The sequence below is a fragment of the Lathyrus oleraceus genome, chromosome 7 (genome assembly GCF_024323335.1).
Source record: "Lathyrus oleraceus cultivar Zhongwan6 chromosome 7, CAAS_Psat_ZW6_1.0, whole genome shotgun sequence".
NCBI classification, from domain to species: Eukaryota; Viridiplantae; Streptophyta; class Magnoliopsida; order Fabales; family Fabaceae; genus Lathyrus; species Lathyrus oleraceus.
The window spans coordinates 12,572,533-12,593,303 of NC_066585.1; the positions used below are offsets into that span (position 1 = coordinate 12,572,533).

General features: G+C 35.7%; 1 protein-coding gene across 2 annotated transcripts; it reads right to left on the minus strand.

Moving 5' to 3' along the window:
* Positions 1-5,310: 5,310 nt before the first annotated feature.
* On the minus strand, positions 5,311-19,963 carry LOC127100629 (2-oxoglutarate and iron-dependent oxygenase domain-containing protein CP2). Of its 2 annotated transcripts, none has more exons than XR_007794461.1 (10): positions 19,788-19,963; positions 19,263-19,593; positions 16,992-17,039; positions 15,714-15,890; positions 15,419-15,569; positions 15,187-15,273; positions 14,693-14,817; positions 13,868-13,986; positions 6,161-6,264; positions 5,311-5,761 (listed from the first exon to the last, which is right to left on the minus strand). XR_007794461.1 is itself a non-coding variant. In XM_051037873.1 (10 exons), exons 1-10 carry the CDS (start codon positions 19,853-19,855, stop codon positions 5,744-5,746), a joined length of 1,233 nt encoding a protein of 410 aa, XP_050893830.1. In that variant the 5' UTR covers positions 19,856-19,937; the 3' UTR covers positions 5,311-5,743. The 2 variants fall into 2 exon arrangements, 1 of the variants encoding a protein (XP_050893830.1); XM_051037873.1 differs by having other exon boundaries at positions 6,161-6,269; positions 19,788-19,937.
* Between the last annotated feature and the right edge of the window lie 808 nt (positions 19,964-20,771).

Below are 20,771 nucleotides of genomic sequence, written 5' to 3' on the forward strand. Positions count from 1 at the left end.
CAAGAATAACCACCATCTATTGCTCAATGAATGCCTTTGATTGCCTTGACCTGTTATTGCTTCATCTGCAAGACAAAGGTTAGATGACATATTTTTGTACTTTTGGTTAGTAGTTAAAAGGAAAAGCAATGATATATAAATGCAAGGAATGCTTGGTGATCAAGAACCACTCTCAAAAGAGGATCCCACCCACAGGGAAGGAAGCAAGGTGCACAATGATCCTTGAGGCAATGCAATGATATGATATGATGCCATGAGGGATCTCAGGGACAAAATTGGGGTCTTACAGGTATACAAAGAATCATCATCGTCTGAAAGCTTCGATCGTAGAAAGGTACATCACAGAAGAAGCTATTGAGTTTTGTACAAACTATTTGTCATAAGCTTCCTTTATAGGAAATCATGAGTCTCATCATGATGGATTTTATGATGGTAGAGGTATTTAAGGTTTAAATGTTAAGACATTTTTCTGAGAAGTAGTTCTTCAAGCACATTTGCATATATTGAATAAACTTAGTGAAGTTCAACCTTACTTGACCACTCACAAAAGTCTTTTAAAGGAAAAATTCTCCCAGATGAATGAAAAATGATTATTGACAGAGCATAACAAAACTTTCATAAATTGATTTAATGAAAGTATTTCTAAATAGAGTAATGCATCAGGTCTTTGCAAATGGTTGTCATGTATGCCTAAGTTTAATGTAATTACTTGGAGTGCATACGACATTTCTAAATATGCATTCTATACAAAATCAATGGATGGTCATAACACCATGCAAAATAGTGGGGTTATGGTTGAGGTTGAACCCATGTACTTTTCTAGTTCCAAACATAACAATCTTGTACTAGCATCTAGGATGTATTTTTGGGCATTGAGGAAATTTTGGAGATTGACTATATTTATTTTTAAGTGCCTTTATTTAAGTGCAAGTAGATTAATAGTAACACTGGTGTAGAAACTGATGAATTGGGATTCACACATGTTGATATTTGTAAGGCAACTTATAAGAACGAATCTTTCATCATGGAAACCCAACTAAAACAAGTTTTTTATGTCATTGATCCTTCTAACACTAGATGGTCAATTGCTCTTCAAGGTAAACATATTCCCGATAGTACTGATGAAAATTAAGATTTTAGCTATGAGACTCCTTGTTTAGCAACACATGTACATCAAGCATCTGAAGAAAATGATTCAGATGATGTGCATGTTATTCGTCGTGATCGTGAAGAGGGGATATGGAAAAACTAGTAAGTAAATGTTTTATATCCCTTTGAAATTTATAATTAATCATTTTACTCATTTTTAATCATTGTACTATATATTTTAATTTGTTGTTGATTGACCTAATTAGTTTTAAATGTTGTTCAAACTATATGTGCTTAAGGATCAGTGACAAATCCTATTGGACAACCTATAAAAATTTCCATTTTGGTTATTGTTTTATTTCATAATCCTTTGTTTTAGTTTTGAAAATGATTTCGTAATTGGTTTTGTAATACAGGTTCCAAAAAATATGATTCTATATTCCTGTAATTGGTTCTAAAAATATGGTTCTATGTTCAGGAATATGGTTCTATAATACAGGTATAAACCACAATACAAAAAAAACTTCACCCCTTGGTGTTTACATAAAATCGAGCTAAAAACATTGAGAAATTACATCAGTGTTTACATAAAATTAAGGTAATAACATTGGATGCGCCATCCAATTCTAAAAATAATAAAAATGTTGATGTTGGGGATCGAACCTACGAACTTTTAATTTCTAACCTCGGTTTTAGAATCACTGAGGTGATAAGTGATTGTTTTTCATGTCGTCATTCGTTACCTCGCATGTGTAGCCGAAGTTAAATTCATTTCACGACCGACGTTAGATGTGTTATTTGTAATAGTGTATAAAGCCACACAAAAACTAAACAAACTACCACAATCCAGCCGTAACACAGCCACCTTCCAAAAACTACACCACGATAAGGGTCGAGCTAAAGCTGAAGTCGGTTAGGTTGCCATCTCCAGATCAAAATCACCATGGAATTAAGAACAAACACACATACACACACACTTTCAAGATGACCATATATCCCGATCCTTTATTGATTAATCTGAAGTATATGGTCTTGAAGTCGGTCTGTAAAGGTGTAAGAGTTCTCAGATGATCTACCCAAGAACCATTTCCAAACCAAAAAACATATTTTTTTCTCCACCTCTTTCATGCTTGATAAAGTATCAACAAACAATCTCATTACGGGCCATCCAGGTAGTCCAAATCACAGCATGGAAAATCATAGAAAGACCCTGTAGACTTTTGTCTGCAAGCTAAAACAATGAAACTTTCAAAGAGAATCTTAGGGTCCTTAGGAAGAACTATCTATCACATCAACCATTTAAAAATCTTATACCAGACACTACTAGTTATGTCACAAGTGACAAACAAGTGATAAGTCGACTCGACGGAACACTATAAAACGGGCACATGGCATTTCCAGTATCCACAATCACCTTTCTCTTGAATAAATTCTCTCTAGAGGGGAACTTATCAAGTAGAAGCTTCCAAGAGAGAAAAAATTACCTTATAAGGTGCCCAACTACTCCAAATGTGCTCGGTGTTATATTATGACTTTATTTGATAATTTTTTATTTCCAGAAAGTACTAGTAATACGGTAAATATTATGTATTTACCGTTGTTATGAAACATAAATAAGGTAAGCATGTATAGTTGAGGTTCAGCTATTTTGGCCCATCTATATAGTGTGATGTGTAAAAATGCCAAAAAAAATACTTGTACTTTTTATTCTTGGGCGTATTTGCTACAAGCATGGGGTTGGTCAAGAATATCGTCACTCGCCCCGGTAAACGAGAAGCCATTCATATTCTCGTTTGCAACGAAGTAAGTTTAAAACTTTACCATATAATTAATTAGACTTTATATTACAATTAACTGTAAATAATATTTTTCAATTGTTTTTGAACTAGGTGGTCAGTTAGAGGGATGAACTACACTAGGTGTCTGAAACACGCTATAGTAGTCTATCGCAATCTATTGGATCACATTGGACCAGACGATGTAATACTCCTACACAACTTATTTTAATTTTAAAATAGTTATCAAATTATTTATCATCTAATTATGTCGTATTGTTGTACAGTTTATCTGGAGGCCATGTCTGGGTCTTGATCATCAGGTTAACCATGACGATATTGCAGTTTAGACAGCAAAGACACCAATTATCTGATTCACTACTGTGGAGATGCACCAGAGTGACCGGGTAAAACTGCAGTTCGGTATGCAGCAACAAATTCCAGAATCTCCGACGTGTTTGGGAGATTGGCATCAAAAAGGAGTCGATGTCTAATGGGATTATTCCGACTGGAGAGACTTCGCCAAAGAGATGTGTCGTCATTGGAGGAATCGACGACAACACATCATAAACGAACCAGTCATACATGGTGCTAGACCAACTCAACAATATATGGCATGGTTTAGGTCAGTTACAACGCAACAATTTGTGTCTGGGCCAAGGTATTTGATTGATCCTCGTCAACTATCTTTGTCATCATACGCCCAACAACAAGTCCTCGTTCAACACCAATGTCAAACCACTCAAACACAACAACCAACCTCACACCGTCACCCTACCACATACACCCAACAACCAAACACCCAACCTCGCAACACATTCATGTCAAACACCCAACCTCGCAATTCATTCATGCCACACACCCAACCTCAAAACCAAGAATCAAACCCTACCCACCAACAACCATATACAGCCACCACAACAGTCTATGCCCAAATGATTCATACGGTTCACTTCATCGTAGCCCCCACCAATGACCACTCAAACATCACATCCTCAAAACACTCAACCATTGTTTAACTATAGTACATCCCATGAACCATTGTTTTGTTTCCAAAATGATTCAATGTCTCAATTCAGTCAACTATATCGTCCACAAATCACCCAACCACATCGACCCAACTATGATAGCATGGGCACCGAACTCCATTGTGGGAGACCTCGAATGCAGACTAACGCACCTGGATGTGGAACAGGGGGACGTTTCGATCGGGCCGGTCATTGAATTTTTTTATCAGTTCCATGTAATTTTTATTATAACATAAATAAATAAATAAAATCAATATTTTATTTAATTAATTGTTAAATTAACCAATAAAAAAATAAAAAATAAAAAATAAGGTGTATGCGCCAGATGAATTGGCGTATACACCACTGTATATGCCCATGCGTCATGGTTGCTAGCACCTACATGCAATGCTTTGAAAGCATGCGCTAACACCAGTGGCGCCTCCTCTTCATGTTAAATGGATGCGCCAGTTGATCTGACACATCTGTTTGGAAAGGTGATTATTCCTATAATTTTTTTGAAAAATTAATTATTTCAAAAATTAATTTAAAAAATATAATTATTTTTAAAAAAAATCGCATTCTAATTCTCTAATCCCTATTGTCTCGTTGTTTATGTTGTTTCTATGTCCAATATTATAACTTGCTAAATATTTATTCCACTATAGTACCTTTTTCTTTTCTAAGTCATGAGAATGTATTTAGGAAGAAGTGTGCTCATTGTCATTTTAATAACAATTTTCTTATCTTCGACATTTAAACGACCGATAATAGAATGACATTCTAACTTGTGATCTAAGTCATGGTAAATGTAAGATAGTAAGTACACAGACAATTTCATATTTTCTTATTACAGTGTTATCGTGTTTCAACTTTCTATTTTATACTCACCACCTCTTTTACAATCTAACAATATAAAAATATTTTCTTTTATAAGAACTTGAATGAAACTTCTCAAAACTACACCAAAATTTAATATTAGTACATGAATTATAATTGTGAGTTAGATTAATTTATCTATCTTGTTAAGTCGTCTCAATTAAATAGTTGTAGAGAGGGAAAATAATTATAGTTGTAGAGAGGAAAAATAATCTGTCAAACTGCATCACACATGCTTAATAATTAGTCTACACATCTAATTCTTTTATAGGATAAACGTCAATCTATACTTCCATATAGAAAAGAAATACCAAAATTTAGTGTAAATTCTTTCTTCAAATTTTATTATTCATTTAAATACTTATTTACAATTTAATAAATTTTAAATCAAATATAACATAATTCTTAAATCAATAGTAATTAGAATAAATATAATAAATGATATCATTAATTTTTTATCCACAACTTTAAATTTGACTTTTGTTATAATGAGAATAAATTGCGGTTTTCATACGGAAATTAAATAATATAAAAAAAATGAAGTCAAAATCTATAGGTAATACTTCAATAAATAACTCAGTTTGAATTTAGAATATTGGATCACACAAGCTCATGAGATCTTATCAGAGTTTCTGCACCATATCTTACTTTACCATACTTTGTCACTCAGGCGTTTGATTTTCATAGAATTGCAGTGAAATAATAGCACTGCAACGCCAAAGCTTCATATTGTAACTTCAGGAATTTCTTATTGAACATGCATCAGGACATGAGATTTGATTTGCGAACGCGGATCCAAACGTTATGTTTTACAAAAGTTATGTTTGATGAATTCTGCCATCTCCACATTGCAACACATATGCATGTTTTCATAAACTCCTCTCAATAAAAGGCATTTTGAACAAATTTAACTGAACCGAAGTCTGCCCTTATTTTTCTACCATTTACTTCCACTGATCAGCTGTACACAACAGAATATACAGTTGCTTCACCTTACCTCATCAACAGTTCCTGCATAAAAATAAAGTCTTACGGTTATATTCTGCAAAACAATAGTCAACATGCACTTCTATCATCATAGGGTCTATGTAGCCTAAGGATTAAGGAATTGCTTATTATGTGTTTCACAAGTTATATTTCAAAGAAATAATTGTATCAAACTAATATAAATGCTCGTGTAGTACATGATGTTTCGTAGAATAACTTGATTCTTTCAACACATGCTGTACAAAGCTCATCTACAATTCAAGTGATGCAAAAAATTGATATCCCTAGGTAGAAGCAATTGGCAAGTACTGACTGTACTGGTCACAGTGCTGGGAGCTAGGTGACAAAGATTAATATGACGGATACACTCTTCCTATAATGTAATGCATGAGCATGAAGAATGCAGATTACAAAATTATTTACCATTCCGGTAGTGATCAGCTTATCTTTCTGGGCTTTCTTCTCTTGATTGCACTCCACACACCAGCTAGAGAAGCCTCTTCTAAACTTTTGCATTTCTCGAAAAACTGAACTGCACGGAAATAATGAAACTTCATATTTAATTTAGTAAGTAAAATGAAAAGAAAATAATATAATTATGAATCCATTCAGGTAAAAAAATAAGAGGAAAACAAAACATATTAAACAAAAAAGGCAAATATACAGGAGGGAATTATACAACTGCTTCATTATTTTATGTTTATTGCTTTAAATATAGAAAGCCATCAGGAAGAATTCAGGAGGGAATTATACAACTGCTTCATTATTTTATGTTTATTGCTTTAAATATAGAAAGCCATCAGGAAGAATTCAGGAGGGAATTATACAACTGCTTCATTATTTTATGTTTATTGCTTTAGTTGGTTTCCTAACTTTCTTTTTTTAGCAAAAACAAAAAGTTTGAGTGAAGCAAAAAGAGAGAAGCCACAGACATCATCCCAACTATGTTAGCACCCCTGCACCCACATCCAAACTGCTCAACTCTAACCAAATATTATTAAAATGAAATAATAAAGAAAAAGCTTAGGGGGACTAGGCCAAAACCCAAGGTAACAACAATGCAGACCAAAATGATTGGCCAACTGCCTCATTAAAAACCTCACCAGGGAAAACCCAATGGGATAAAACCTTGAAGGAAAAAAAAGGTGCAGTTTGAATCCAAAAAAATATCAAAGAGCATAGAAACAAATGCATCCGAGGAGCACAGAACCAAATGCAAATTCGTTTGTGTAAAGTACCAGCAAAGGTCATTGAATTATATGAGATGGTTCTAATATTGGAGGGGAATGAAGGGGGGCAGTGAAACAACTTGTTGCAAAGTGTCATGTTTGTCAGTGCAGTAAGTACATGGCAGCATCACTACAAACTTGGCCTATTCCCAATGCTGTATGGGAAGAGATTAGTATGGATTTTATTACTAGGTTGCCTAAATCCAAGGGGTTCGACACAATCTGGGCGATAGTGGACAGATTAAGCAAGTATACTTTTTGGTACCTTTGCAACACCCCTATACAGCCAGGTCTTGGCCTGAGATCTTTGCTAGGGAGGTGGTGAAGCTGTGCATGGGATACCTCTATCCTTAGTGAGTGATAGAGATACTATTTTCACGAGTCATTTTTAGCAAAAACTATTTAAATGCAAGGCACACAGTTGCGCATAAGCACGACTTATCATCCAGAGTCTGATAATCAGACAGAAGTGATCAACAGAGTTTTAGAAACTTATCTACGTTGTTTTTCAGCGGAGCAACATAAGGTTTGGAGAGATATTGTTAGAACCCCCAATATCCCTTATATGCCTCCTATTCTAAAATTCTACTATAAAGAGTGTAAATAAGAGCATTGTAGGGAATGGAAGGATTCACTCATTCTATTCATCTGTAGAAATAAAGGGGAATTTCCTCTGTAGAAATAATAACAGAAAACTGTTGTTATTCACTCTATCTGGTTTCTATCTTTTTTCCGGTTCTTGAATAACTCTAGCAGCAGCATCTTTACTATTGATCGGTCACCATTTCCATTGAATTCCCGCCGTTAATCCGACATATTTTCATCACTTTGGTAAGATTTAAGTTTGTTTTTAGTTGCTTTTGTAGAGACAAAAGTGAAATAACACTTAAAATTGGAAGGAAACTTAATTGTGTATTTATTGAAATGAATCTAAGGCATTTTATAGCCTTTTACACGTACTGAAGTAAAACAGAAAGACCAATTTTTATGGCAAGTTATAAGGAAATTCAAAAGCAACTAATCCTAGATAATAGGGAAATCCATAAGACTAGGGATTTATTGATGACGTGAATAAAGTAAATAACTAATTTTGACTATCATTCCCTCCCTTAAGCTAATGCATCTGCATTGAGCTTAAACTTCAACTGCATCAATTACTCCAAGCATTCCACGGAGCTTCACAAATTGCTCCAATTTGAGAGGCTTTGTCATTATGTCGGCAATCTGTTCTTCAGAGCTACAAAAACTCAACTTCACAACTCCATCATTTACCAAGTCTCGGAGAAAATGAAATCTTACTCCAATATGCTTGCTTCGTCCATGAAAGACAGAATTTTTGGACAGCTGAATTGTAGAGCTGTTGTCACAATAAATTTCCGTGCTTCCTCTTTCTTCAGCTCCAAGTTGCTCCAATAATCTCCTAAGCCAAATACATTGACAAGCACAAAGTGCAGCAGCAATGTATTCAGCTTCTGTAGTTGATAGGCTCACTACAGGCTGCTTTTTCGAAGCCCATGAAATTGCTCCAGACCCCATAATGAAAGCAAAACCTGATGTGCTCTTCCGGTCATCCACATCTCCAGCATAGTTGCTATCTGTATAGGATGTGAGACCTGCATTTCTTCTGCCTCTTTTGTAGAGTATGCCAAATTCAGTGGTTCCTTTTACATACCTTAAAATCCTTTTTGCTGCACACCAATGAGATGACTTTGGATTTGCCATGAACCTACTAATCAAGCTTACTCCATACATTAGATCTGGTCGAGTGGCTGTGAGGTACATGAGGCTTCCAACTGCTTGTTTAAACATGGTAGTATCTATTCCATCTCCAGCCTCATCTTTTGATAATCGTGTTCCCGAAATGATGGGATTCTTCACGGAATTGCTGCTCCCCATGCCGAATCTTTCAAGAATTTCTCGAGCATATCTTCTCTGGCAGATAAATATTCCAGCTTTATTCTGTATCACTTCAATTCCCAGAAAATATCTCATCATTCCTAAGTCAGACATATCAAATTCTCTCATCATTGAGCTTTTGAATTTATCACACATACTCTTATTGCCTCCAGTAAAGATGAGATCATCTACATAAAGACTAACAATAAGCATGTTACCTCCTTCTTTCTTGGTAAATAAGGTGTGCTCGCTGGAACATTTTTCAAACCCTTCACGTATAAAAAAAGCTTCTATTTTGCTGTACCAAGCCCTTGGCGCCTGTTTAAGGCCATACAACGCCTTCTTCAATCTGTAAACCTGGTCTTCTTTCCCCTTTTTGATAAACCCTTCTGGCTATTCAACGAAAACCTCTTCTTCAAGTTTTCCATGAAGGAATGCACTCTTCACATCAAGTTGAAATATTTCCCATTCATATTGAGCTGCAAGTGCAAGAATTAGACGTACCGTATCAAGTCTGGCTACTGGTGCAAAAACTTCCATGTAATCGATTCCATATCGTTGTGCATATCCTTTTGCCACCAATCTTGCTTTGTGCTTTTCTACTTCTCCACTTTCGTTGAGTTTGGTTTTGAAAACCCACTTGACTCCAATTGGCTTGATTCCCGTCGGTAGATCGGTTAGCTCCCATGTGTTGTTCTTCTCTATAGCCTCCATCTCAGCTTTCATTGCCTCTTGCCACTTTATGCATCGATGTGCTTCTTCGAATGAGCATGGATCATTTTTGCTTTCGGCGATCAGCATCATGAGATTTTCTTCTTCTTCAGCCAAATCAGCCCCTGTCACATAGTCTGTCATCCATATTGGTTTTCTTCTAGCTCTTATGTCCCTCCCTTGAACTAGATTTTCTGGAGCAGTGTTGCTGTCCTCACTTGCAGGTGATATGATTTCACTTGAGTTGCCACCACCATCTTCATTTTCTTCTTGTTCAACTTCTTCTTCTTGCTCAACTTCTTCTTCTTCAAGATTGCCATCTTCATCTTCACATACTAACACATCAGCTTTCCTTTCTTCATCGGTTCTGCCCCAATCCCAGCTTTTCTCTTCTTCAAACACCACATCTTTGCTTACAATGATTTTCTTGGAAACAGGATCAAATAATTTGTAAGCTTTTGATCCATCACTGATTCCTAAGAAAACACACATCTTACTCTTATCCTCAAGCTTGGTTCTTCTTTGATCTGGTATATGAACATGAGCCACACACCCGAAGACTTGAAAATATGCCACCGTAGGCCTCACATTGCTCCATGCTTCTTCGGGAGTTGTATTTTCTATTGCTGAAGTTGGACTTCGATTTTGTACGTGCACACACCATCTCACAGCTTCTGGCCAAAATACCTTTGGAACTTGCCTTTCGTTCAATACAGCCCTCACACCATTCATGATCGTCCTATTTTTCCTCTCAGCGACTCCGTTTTGCTGAGGAGTATAAGCCGCTGTTAATTGCCTTCTAATGCCTTGAGTTTTGCAGAATTCGTCAAATTCATGTGAGGTGAATTCACCACCTCTATCTGTTCTCAAGCAAGCAATGTGTTCACCAACTTTTTTTTCAACACTAATTTTGTAGTTCTTGAAGTTTTGGAATGCTTCGGATTTCTCATGTAAGAAATAAACCCAAGTTTTACGTGAGAAATCATTTATAAAGCTTAAAATATACCTCTTGTTGCTGTTTGAAGAAGGCTTGAGAGGACCGCATATGTCGGCATGTACGAGTTGTAGTTTCCTTGAGGCTCTCCACATGCTTTTCTTTGGAATTGATCTTCTGTGTTGTTTTCCAATTAAGCAGGTGATGCAGGTCTTCTTTGGGATCTTCAGATTTGGTAAGCCATCTACCAAGTGTTTTTGTGATAATGTATTGAGACCCTTGTGATTAAGGTGCCCAAACCTGCAGTGCCACAGGTGAACTTCTTTTTCTGTCTCTAGCCCTGTTTGTAGACACATGGTCTCCTTTGGTGCTGCAGTGGCTGCCACATGAAACATTCTATTTCTACTCATTACTTTGCATGATTAAACCCTTCCTAGAGTGAAATACTTTACATATTCCATTTTGAATCAATATTGCCAACCCTTTTTATTGAAGTTGTCCTAAGCTAAGCAGATTATTCTTAAGCTCAAGAACAAAGTAGACATCTGAGATTACTTGAGTGACACCATTAACTTGGATTCTTACATTTCCTTTTGCTACCACATCCATTGTCATGTCATTCCCCAATTTCACAGTTTGAGAAATACCTTCTTCTAAATTAGAGAACCAACCTTTGTTTCCTGTCATGTGGTTGCTACATCCTGAATCCAAGAACCATACCTCCTCTTGCCTTGTTTGGTGCAGATCCATGTGTGACATCAGCAAGAGATCCTCTTCTTCTTCCATCTCTGCATAGTTTGCCCTTTTCTCCCATTCTGGACATTCATATTGAAAATGACCAAGCTTATGACACTTGAAGCATTCAATAATTGATTTGTTTAGGGCCCGTCTTTCACGTCCTCTTCCTCTTCCACCTCTAAAAAAGGCTCTTCCTCCTCTTCCTCTTCCAAATCTGTCATCATGAGCAACTTTCAACACCTGTTCCTCCACTTGATGTTCCTGCATCCTTTGTTCATGAACAAGAAGACTTCCATGGAGTTCATCAATGGTTAAGATGCTTAAATCATTTGACTCCTCTATCGAACATACGACATAATTGAATTTAGAAGTCAATGATCTAAGTATCTTACTGACCACCGTGCTTTGCCCCATGTCTTCACCATTTGATTTCATCTTGTTCACCACACTGAGGGTTCTTCCTAGAAAGTTGTCCACTTTCTCTCCTTCTTTCATAGCAAGCAATTCAAACTCTCTTCTCAGAGCCTGAAGTTATGCCCTCTTTACCTTTGTGGAACCTTGGTACTTTTGCCGCATCGATACCCAGATTGCCTTTGATGTCCCTTTGTCAAGAATAGTTTCCAGAATTTCTCTATCAATAGCCTGGAATAAAAAATTCTTAACCTTCAAATCCTTGAGCTTGGCTTCCTCCACACCTTTTCTCTGTGTTTCACTCGTTGTTGAGGTTCCAATCGCCGGCGCCGGTATTCCGTCGTCTACAAGACTCCACATCTCTTTGCTTCTCAGAAAATTTTCCATCATCATTGACCAATGATCATAATGACCGTCAAATTTTGGAATAGCTGGTTGCACGAACTTTTCTGACATTTTGTTTGTAGACTCACACACACTTTTCACTCCCAATCAGGCCCCTTGCGGAGCTCTGATACCAAATGTAGAGACAAAAGTGAAATAACACTTAAAATTGAAAGGAAACTTAATTGTGTATTTATTGAAATGAATCTAAGGCATTTTATAGCCTTTTACACGTACTGAAGTAAAACAGAAAGACCAATTTTTATGGCAAGTTATAAGGAAATTCAAAAGCAACTAATCCTAGATAATAGGAAAATCCATAAGACTAGGGATTTATTGATGACGTGAATAAAGTAAATAACTAATTTTGACTATCAGCTTTGGAGTCATTTATCATATTTTGTTGGTTTGGTATCGCATTGCATTCGATTACAAGTTTATGTCAAAAAGATCTCGTTTATGCTTCGTTTGGTAGTGTCATTGTTACAGGCCATTGCACAGGTTTAAAAGCAAAAATGGTGAAGTTATGGATACTCAGAAAGGCAAAAATATGAAGAAACAGCAGGTCAACACGGGCACCCGTGTGCCACAACACTGCCCGTGTTGTTGATCAGGCTGAGCAGAATGGGAGCAGAAAAACAGAGATCAACACGGGCACCCGTGTGCCACCACACGGCCGTGTTGATTAAAACAGTGCATTAACACGGGCACCCGTGTGGAGGAACACGGCCCGTGTTGTTGCCTTTGTAGCTTATGCTGAAAATAATTAAAACAGAGGATCAACACGGGCACCCGTGTGGTGACACACGGCCGTGTTGATTGGGCGCAGCTTGGAAACCCTAACTTTTGTTTTGTGAACCGATTCTGCTCATTAAGGGTAGTTTGGACCTTTTGCTTGGGAGATTCATCTGAAGCTATAAGAAGGCTTGGAAGAGAAAGAAGAAGGCACCTTTTTACAGACGAAAGAAAACATTGCATTGGAGAAGATAGCGAATACGACGGATTTGAAGACGGCGAGATTCAAGGGCATCAACCATTGAAGATCAAACTCTCCTAATTCTTTGTAATGTCTAATCTTTACATTATGAGTTCTTTAAGTACTATGAGAGGCTAAACCCCCTGATGCTAGGGGGGTGGTCCTGATGTTATCGCATGCTATGAATTTGAACCAATGATTTCTTGATTACTATGTTACGTATTTCAATTCAATTGTGTGATGTTATTATGCTTTTGTATCGGACAAATACAAATTGATCTATGACTTCCAATAACAGGATTGTGATTGGTAGGGTTTTCACACAATTGGGTTTATGAATGCATCATCTAGGATTAGTAACTTTCGTAAATCACCGTAAACCTTGATATTTTGTATGATTAAAACCAATGATTAATTGAATGGACATTTGAGTAAGAATTGGTAGTTTAATAGTTTCTTCCTTAAAGACTTAAGTAAGAACATTCTGAGGTTAGGTGATTGAATGTTTCATATGTATCAAGAAAATCGTGACTGAATTCATAACCGGTTAAATCAACCACTCACCCTAGCATCTTTTATCTTAATCAATTATTTTTACTATTTTTGTGTTTACTATTATAAATTCCAAAACAATCAAACCATTATCTTTTTGTTCTGATAGAATCAAATTAAAATAAGTATTTCCTACGCAATCCTTGAGATCGATACTTGGAAATAAAACTCCTTATTAGTACATCGGTAAAAATAATACACTTGCTATTTTTGCGATCAACTATGTATGATAGAATATAATGATAAGGTGTATTAGACTAATATAGGAAGTTGTAATCGCAAACAAAATATGAAAGCACCTTCTGCACCACAGAAGTAGGTTGACCCGATGACCAGCAATTGTGGCTCTGGCACCATGGCGATGACGACCATGATGAAGCACAGCACAACCAGGAACATGCGAGTAATCAAAGATCTCCTGTTTTCAAATAAAACACTCCTTAAAAAAAAGGCACACAGAATTATACCAATGAAAATTTGAAAGAAGCAATGATCTCTTGGCAATACTTGTTGTAAAAGCCAGTAAGGAATTAGGAATAAATATTTGAATTAGTTTAAATTAGACTATTGGAACTAGTTTACATTAGATTAAGGTCTGAATGCAATTAGATCTGATCTATTTTCTGTTTTATCTGTTGTATTTGTATCTATGTTTTCCAAAGTGTTAACAGATATGTTAGTATTGATCAAAACTCTACTAACCTTACAACCGGATTACTAGAGCTGGTTTCTAGGGAACCGAGAGGTTAATTCAAAAAAGAAATACATTGTATAAACTATATAAAAAGTTTCAGAATAAACATTTTTATACTTCTTCATCCATTCTAATATGTTTATTTAAAATCATACAAATGTAAATAAAAAGTATATTTCTCTCGTGTGCATGCTCAAATATTCCAAGTCATTTGAAAGAATGAAAGTCAGTAAGGACGCTTGAGCCAGCAGCATCAAAACAGATGACATCAAATTAACTATGATAGCCTTTCTCATCCATGTTGATACTAAAGGATCAGATAATTTAGTTTGAGATTAGAGCAATGCATACTTAACATGAAAATTTTAACAGAAATCCTAATGCAAGTTTGCTTTTATGTTGTACCATCTCTCCATTTCTTAACTCTTACCTCTGAATGACCCATTGTATTTAAATGTTTATCACATCGCATTCCCCGAAAATACAACTCTCCTCCAGAAAATTGCCTACCCAGGCAAACATTTAAGGTAACTTCAGAGTCATCCACATGGAATTCTACAAATGTAATATTATCAGTTAGACATGAAATAGGTTGAAATTATAATGGATGTATAAAATAAAGTAAAACATATTGGTAACTCAAGATGTTTAGCAGGAATTATATATTGTTGTTGTAAGGTTCGCTTATAAAGATGCTAGCCTTCACTAGAATAAATGGCCAACATTATGCACATGGCCTGTACAATGGAAATAAAATTCCGTTGTCCTTAAAAGGTAACAAAGCGATATAAAATATGAGAAACACAATGATGATAAACCAGACAGTGTGATGCATGCCATATTCTAAGACATGGCTGGAACATGCATTCACTTTTAGATAGATATATCACCGATAAAGAAACAATAATCAAGCATAACTCTTACCCATATCAACATCTCTATGTGAACCGTACTCAACAATAAACCCGTGGTGAGAATCCAGGGTTGATCCACCAACTTCTGCATAGAACACTGTATAACAAAGAATAAATTGACTGAAATACATTTTAAGAGAATGAATAACTTATACAGCGGACAGTCTCTTAAAGTGCATAATTACATAAACATAATTGGTCAAATTACCATGAGCAAGAGTAATCAAGCAGACTTCACTCACCTTTTGACAATGGAGAAATAAAATCTTCCATAAGCTTCTTGAGCATAGTTTGAAGGCCAAAGTCATCAAGTACAGCACCATATTGATTCATCGTATTGGGACGCATTACATGGAGTTTTGTTCTGTCAGCCCACTTCTCAAAATGTTCAACCTAGAGAGGCCAAAAAAATAAATTAAACAGAGAAAAAATAAAGTATCTGAATATACATAATACACCACACCCTTGCAGGTTATAAGCTATAACTCAGAAAGAATAAAATATTGCTTAGACCTCGATAATTAAAATCATAAATACCTCAGTTATCAGTAACTCACAAAAACGTGGTTGAAGCATTTCAAATGTAAAAATGCCTGGGGCAGGTTCAGACATTATACTTCTAAAGCTTTGTTCCGTATTATCTTTAATTGCTTTCAGAAATGCAGGTACAAAGAATGCTACGGGATCAATAGTGTACAACTCTTGATGCAGAGGCTGCAAAATTGGATAGAAAACATGTAAGTCTTGTTAAAAATGAGTAGGAAATGTACGGAAGATTGTCATTATAAGTCTTAAAATAAATCATAGAGTCTGCTGATTTGAATGGAGTAACAGTTCTTTTATAGCAACTTCATAGATGTTGAAATATTAACTAGCTAAAAAAGAACCAAGCGCCCAAGAAAAATGCATAATTTGAGCTCATAAATATTTAGCACTGATAGTGTGCAAGGAAACAAAATTCAATAGAATGTGCAATGTATATTGTTAACAGTATACTTGATATGGCAAGAATAGAGCATTAATGTTCCATATTCCATATTCCATTCCCCCTATTTGACTATCAACTATTGCCGCTTAATATAATTTGCAAGACTGTAAAAGTTTGCAACTGACTATAATTAATGTAATTCACACAACCAAACCAGTCGAAATAGTTTGCAATAGCAGTAATTCACACCTTATCCCTTCTATTAGGCTCAGGCCCATTCCTGATAAAGACAGGTAACATTACATTAAGGTTAGCACAAATAATAGGAGATGGAGATTTGTTGTTTGTTTAGTTCGGTGTTTAAATTTTATATGTATTTCATATTATTAGGACAAACTAAATGTTTGCCAAAATTGGGAAGTGGCTTAATATTTCTTAAATCTAATAGATTTACAAAATTGCTTGGGTGACATTATTTCCCTGAAACTATTCTTTCAGGTCGAGACTGATCCAAAAATCAATCAAACAGGGGTTGAAAAAAGTTATTAATAAATATTGCATGAAATTTTATCGTTATAGTTCAACATACACACATCTTACCATTTAGATATTTGAATGTGTATTTTGAGAAATAATATCACGATATATCTAAATGGTGAGACTTGATTGAAGGTTTTTGTAAAACTATTTTATACTAATAGTGTATACAAATTAAATTCTATTAAGAATAATAATCAATAATAAAACAAAATAACAGTAGTGAATATATAATATCTATTGAAATGGAGGGTTGCAGCCCACCCTTGCCACTCCCTGGGTTTATCCCCTCTTTAAGGTTCCACATTTCACACTAAATAGGCCATGAATTAATATTTGGTATAACATACCTGATAATTTGACATTATCTTCTCTCTATATTCTTTTTGCTTTTGATCCTGCCATAATCACATAGAAACCACCACAAAATTATGGTAAAATAAATACTAATAAAACAATAAATGTTAGAAGCTGATAAACATAAAATGATTATGACAACAAAGTGAACTTTTTTATTTTACAATATTTAAACATGAATGAAAATTTTCTCAAAGGCAGTTCCACCTTCCAGGTCATAGCAATGAACCAAAAGTCACAATAGAACTAAATGCTACAACATTATTATTATTACATCAACTTACTATAGAACTAAATGCTAGAATATTATTGCATCCCATTCTCACCAAAAGTTAGGATAGCAGACGATAGAACTAAATGCTAGAATATTATTATTATTAACGCATCCCATTTTCAGTGAGTTTCTCTTCCTCCAGATCACATCAACTTCTCAATCTTAATTAGTTTTCTCGGTCTCACAGCATTCAAAATACCATTTTCAGTGAGTTTCTCTTCCTCCAGATCACATCAACTTCACAATTTTAATAAGTTGCATCGGTCTCACAGCATTCAAAATACCTAACTATACACTCAATTCTAGGTAGTATTTGAAACTACCTACCCCATGTACAGCCCTTTAACAAGACAGAGACCATCAATTGCCACCATGTTATATACACCACATACTGAAATTAATGTTCAGGGCAGTGTAGTCAAGATCGAGTGTTGGATCGTAAGGTCTTACGTGCTAAGGCTGCCTGAGAGTGCTACGATTAGAGAAATACTGTTTTCCTCACCGGCGTGGTCAAGATGGAGCTTTCTAAAGCAAGATCGTAAAAAAGAGCGTGTTGGGCCTTTTTTTTAGGCCTGTCTAAACGGGTCGGGTTTTTTAAGTGAAAAAACGGTTCTTATTCTTTCAACCTGTGAACTCCCTCCTAACCCTAAAACACAAAACTGCCTCGCCTATTTCACAATAACTTCCTCTGCAACTTTTAAGCTTCATATTCCCCATTCCAGCTTTCCCCTCTTGCACCTCTGTTAAGTCGCCGTCAACCTTCCCCACGGCGACGGCGATGGCAGCTTCTCTCTCTACCATCAGTGTTCACGTTCCTCTTCTCCCCTCTGTTGACGTTTTTCTTGGCATCATCTTCTCCCCTCAGTTAACGTTTTGCTTAACACCATTTTCTCCCCTTTGTAATGGCCTGAAATAGAGGCTCGCAGAATGTATCATCAACAGCTGAAAGTGGGGCTTCTGCTCCTGTTTAGTCAATTACCAATTTCCCCTTCTGTAGGATCTTACGTAAACGGTATGTCTTTTACCATCTTTCACAACCCGGACGATCCTACTTAAGATCTAGTGCTTGACTACATTGGTTCAGGGGAAAGAAAAAATTATCAACTATATATGACACATTTTGTAATGCCAATGAACAATTGCTTGATTACTTAATCTTTGAAACTTGCTACCTACAACTAGTCAATTACTCTTAGCATAGGAGTCATTAATATATCTCACAACAAGCTTTGAGAAACCAACAAATGACTGAACGAAACACTATATGGATTATTTTTAAAGAAAAATATGGATAATAATAATAATATAAGTTACAATTCATTTCCAAAACATCACTCTTTCATTAATGTAGTTTAGCAACTTTAAGATGTGTTTAAAAATCCAGACCGGACCAGTTTATCCAATAAGTCCAAACCCAAATGGAACATTTCAATGAGTTACGGTTCAGACCCGTAACGAGATCCACTGAATTTCAGATCCCTTCAATCAGCAGGTTCTCACACTCACGCAGTTAACCACAATCCACATTGATTGTTTAAAAATTGATATCTTAAATCAGCATCGTGCAATCTCGATCTAATGGCCCCCCGGCTGACTGCGTGATTGCGGGAACCTTCTAACGGCAGAGAATCCGAATTCAAATCCAACAACAACAACACTCTACATCCGGACATGCTCCACCAATTTCTGTGTTATACTGTTTTATATAAAACTAATGTTCAGCACATAATCTGATAGAGTTTCAATTCAATAGAAAATGCATAAGAGTGAGACAACTCTATAGAATCGAATTATTTAAAAATTGCAAAATGGAATATACTAGATGTACTAACCAATTCATAACAATTAGCCTAACTCTACAAACAATACTCAGCAATGTATTTTTGAAAATATTGCTCAATATACAAGGAATGCATTTTCAGCAAACAAAAAAAAAGTTTCTCAAAATCAAAATATAATAATGAAGACAAATGGAGAAATCGAAGCATACCCTATAGCGCAATGCTGGAGGCACATAATCTTGCAAAATACCGCGCATGTATGAAGCTTTGTTGTTGCGAGACGCGCCGAGCATGTAACTCGGAAGGTGCATCTCCAACGAGCTGAGAAGCATAGAAGAAATATCCAAGTTCATGTCCTCGTACGATTCAGGTTTGTGATTCTTGATCGGATTCAGCACCAACCTCGACATTTCCTTGCCCCTGCTAGAGCTCCCAGCCTCGAAGCTGTTTTTGCCGTATTGACTGGTGCTCCCCGTTGCCGGAGAAGCTTCTGGTTGGCGGCCAATGGAGCCACCGTGAAGTGAAATGCTTTGACTGGTTCTGCATTTGGAAAATTAGGGTTTTGAAAATGTCCAAATGGGAATTAGGGTTTATGAGAAATTAGGGTTTTTCAAAGGAATTTTAACTCTTTAGTTGTTGTAATTAGGTTTGAATTTTTATTATAAATCATAAATACATAAATAAAATGAATAAAAATAACAAATAAAATTGATGGGGTTATATAAAGACAGCACCTTTGTAAGTGATCTCTACTAGATTTGGAGTTTGATTGTTTAGATTTCTTTCCACCATGTTTATGCATTTTGAATCAAGACTATTGATGAAAATATCTCCTTCTCTATTTCTTAAGAGATTTCTGAAAAATAAATAAATTCTAGTAATTAGCAACTATATATAAATAAATTTGAGGGATTTTCTTTGACTCTATCGACTTTTGATTCGATAATGAGTTGTTGTAGTATGCTTTGTTTTGATGACAAATTTTAGAATGCAACTTTTGATTTATGTGTAAGAAAGTTGAGACTTCATACATATTTATTTAAAAGTTTTGTCATCGTATTAGGTTTAGTGTCGATTACGTTTTCGTTTTTCTATTTTGTGTTGTATAACAAAAAAATGAAATACTTTTAAGTTTTTAATAATTATAAGTAAATGCTTATATTTGTTCACATTTCGCATCATTAGAAAATCTTAACTTATCTTATATTCAACAACCGACAAAATTTTCTTTTGTTACATACGGCACCGAAGTCGTCATTCTAGTGCAAGTCGAAGAATTAAGTTGGAGGACAGTGCACCCCTTATCCAAGGAAGACAGTGTGAGAGCGATTGGAGAAGAAGTAGACTTCCTTAGAGAAAAAAGGGAATCTACTGCTTCCTGAGCGTCGTCACCAAACAAACTACCTTTGCACAATACAACAAGCATGTGCGACCTAGAGAATTTCAACTTGTGGACTTCGTCTTAAGGCGAGCCTACTAGAGAATTTCAAGTTGTGGACTTCGTCTTAAGGCTCGCCTACGTATGAGGGAATAATGTAAGATACTAGAAGCTAGCAGCTAATTGAGAAAGGTCGTACAGAGTTCAAGTCAGCACTGGGAAAGAAGCATACATCTTAGAGGCTCTGATGAGATAACCAATTTCAAGAACATAGAACGCCACTAAGCTCAAGTGGTACTTTAGTTGATTTATTCTCGTACAATACAAAGGGTGAATGATA